This window comes from Nestor notabilis, unplaced genomic scaffold (assembly GCF_000696875.1).
Source record: "Nestor notabilis isolate BGI_N333 unplaced genomic scaffold, ASM69687v1 scaffold3189, whole genome shotgun sequence".
In the NCBI taxonomy this organism is placed as follows: domain Eukaryota; kingdom Metazoa; phylum Chordata; class Aves; order Psittaciformes; family Psittacidae; genus Nestor; species Nestor notabilis.
This window is the reverse complement of record NW_009943976.1, coordinates 5616-8116: the sequence shown is the minus strand read 5'-3', so window position 1 is coordinate 8116 and position 2501 is coordinate 5616. Positions and strand designations below refer to the sequence as shown.

The window sequence follows — 2501 nt, the reverse complement described above, 5'->3', positions numbered from 1 at the left end:
AGAGCCTGGTGGGAAAGGTAGTGTGACAGGACGAGCATGCGAGGGCAGCCCCCTGCTCTGATCTGGTGCTCCCACCCCAAATTCCACGTGGCATGGAGGAGTTCAGCCCTTCCTCCTCCTCTGGCAGTGCTCCCCAGCCCAGGAGCCACCGCAGCCCAGACCCCTCCCTGTGATGGCATGCCAGGGGTCCCCGGAGGGTGCAGCAGGCACCGGTGGGACTGCAGGCAGAGCTGCAGCCCCATAGTGGGGAGCCCTCAACACTAAGATCTTACTTTTCTCTGTGGCCTCCAGGAGTTTCCTCCTCCCGCGTTTCTTCTGGGGGTCGGAAGGGGCCAGCTCACCCTCATCGGCCGGGGCGTCCAGGCCCTCCTTGGGGGTGCAGCGGCCGTTCTCCAGCGCCCGGCCCGTCTCGCCGTCTGGCAGGCTCTCTGTCTCGTCCTCCTCTGGGCGCCCGCCCTTGGAACTCGTGCTGCTCTCCTCTGCACCCTTCCACTGGGCACCGTCCCCCTCCACGTCCCCGTTGGGCAGCGGCTCAGCAGGGCTGGCTTCTGGGCAGGGCGGAGGGCACGTGGGGACAGCTGCAGTGTCTTTGGGGGTGTCACTGCTTTCCACCTGTGGAGAAGGAGAGGAAAAGGAGCTACAATGGGTGCTGGAAGCGGGAGACATGGACCTGAATGCACCCCTGCCCATGCCCCCAGTCCTCATCCCACCATCACTAAACCCCATGGCAGTAGCCCTTGCACCACTTCGGGGTGGCCAGCCCCATTTGGACCTTGTCCCTATCCCCGTTCCCCTGTCCTGACCCTACTTCCCCACTGCAGACCTCACAGCACAAGGGGTATCTCTGGGACCACAGCCCAGAGACATGACTTCTTCATCAGGACACTGTCGCAGACTCATCTCCAGTGACAGAAGCACATTATGCCAAAAAGACCAAGTTCTACCTCCAGCACCTAAGGCATGCCAGGCTGCTGCTGCCTGCAGGGGCTGGCAACGTGGCCTGGGGTGGGACAGGGCTACAATGCCACCCTCAGGATCAAGACATGTGGCCATGGAACCCTCAGGTCATAGACATGTCATGACACCAGGAGGACCACTGCACAAGGCCATGGCACCCAAAGATATGCAAATGTGAAATCATCCAGAAAAGGACACGCTACTGTGAGACCCTCAGGATAAGGACATGCTGCCATGGCACTCTCAGGACCAGGATACACTGCCATGGGACAAAAGGACCAGGACATGCTGCCATGGCACCATTAGGAATAGGACATGCTACAATTACATCCTCAGGAGCAGAGCACGGTGGCACAACAGCTTTAGGACCTGGACACACAGCCAAGACACCCTCAGGACCAGGACACACGGCCATCACACACTGAGGACACTGGACATGCTGCCACGAGACCCTCAGGACCAAGACACATGGCCAGGACGCTTTCAGCACTAGGACACACTGCTGTGGCACTCTCAGGACCAGGAGACACTGCCACAACATCCTCCAGATCAAGACATGCTGCAGTGAAAGACGACCATGACATATTCAGGACCAGAACACAATGCTACAGCACTCTCAGGCTGAAGACACATGGATGTGGCATCATCAATACCAGGATACACTGCCATGACATCCTCAGAACCAGAACACACTGCCATGGCACCTTCAGGTCCAGGATACAAAACAGTGACACCCTCAGGACCAGTAAAGTGGTGATGACACCCTCAGAATAAGGACAAATGGCCAACACACCCTCAGAACCAGGACATGGTGCCATGACACCCTCAGGACCAGAATATGGTGCAATGGTACCCCCAAGACTGCTGCCATGGCGCCCTCAGGAGCAAATCATGTTGCAACACCCTCAGGTGCAGGACATGCTGTATTAACACCCTCAGGACAAGGACATACAGCCATGATACTCTCAGGACTAGGACAAGGTGCCACAAAACCTTTAGGATCAGGAAATGCTACCATAGCACCCTCAGGACCTGGACACTGTATCATAGCACCCACAGGACCAGGACACACTGCCATGACACACTCACAGCTAGGAAACAATGGCATGGCACCCTCAGGATGACATACAGCCACAGCACCTTCACGACAAAGACACATTGCTTGACACCTGCAAAAACAGGACATGGAGCCACGTCCTGGCTCCTCAGGACCAGGGCACACAACCAAAGCACCCTCAGGAATGAGACAGGCAACCATGGTGCCTTCAGGAACAGGACACCATGCCATGCCACACAACCAGGAGCTGTCCCAGACTAACCAATGACATAGTCCTTGCCCTACTTGAAGAGGACTTATAAAATGGGGACAGACTTCTAATGGGGCCTGTAGTAACAGAATTAGGAGGAATGGTTTTGTACTGAAAAAGGGTAGGGTTGGGTTGGACATGAGCAAGAAATTGTTTACACTGAAGGTGGTGAGGCCTTGGCACAGGTTGCCCAGAGAAGCTGTGGCTGCCCCATCCCTGGCAGTGTTCAAGACCAGG

The 2501-nt window shown here is 56.6% G+C and overlaps 1 protein-coding gene across 1 annotated transcript in view; it reads right to left on the bottom strand.

Annotated features, from left to right (window-relative positions):
• LOC104411715 (DNA (cytosine-5)-methyltransferase 3A-like) overlaps window positions 1–2126 on the bottom strand; it is a gene marked incomplete at both ends in the record, with an annotated part of 5741 nt that extends 3615 nt beyond the window's left edge. Inside the window, 2 exons of the mRNA XM_010022205.1 lie at window positions 273–612; window positions 2047–2126. Of these exons, the coding sequence (XP_010020507.1) occupies window positions 273–612; window positions 2047–2126 (420 nt within the window). The remainder of the gene's footprint in view (window positions 1–272; window positions 613–2046) is intronic.
• Window positions 2127–2501: the final 375 nt, after the last annotated feature.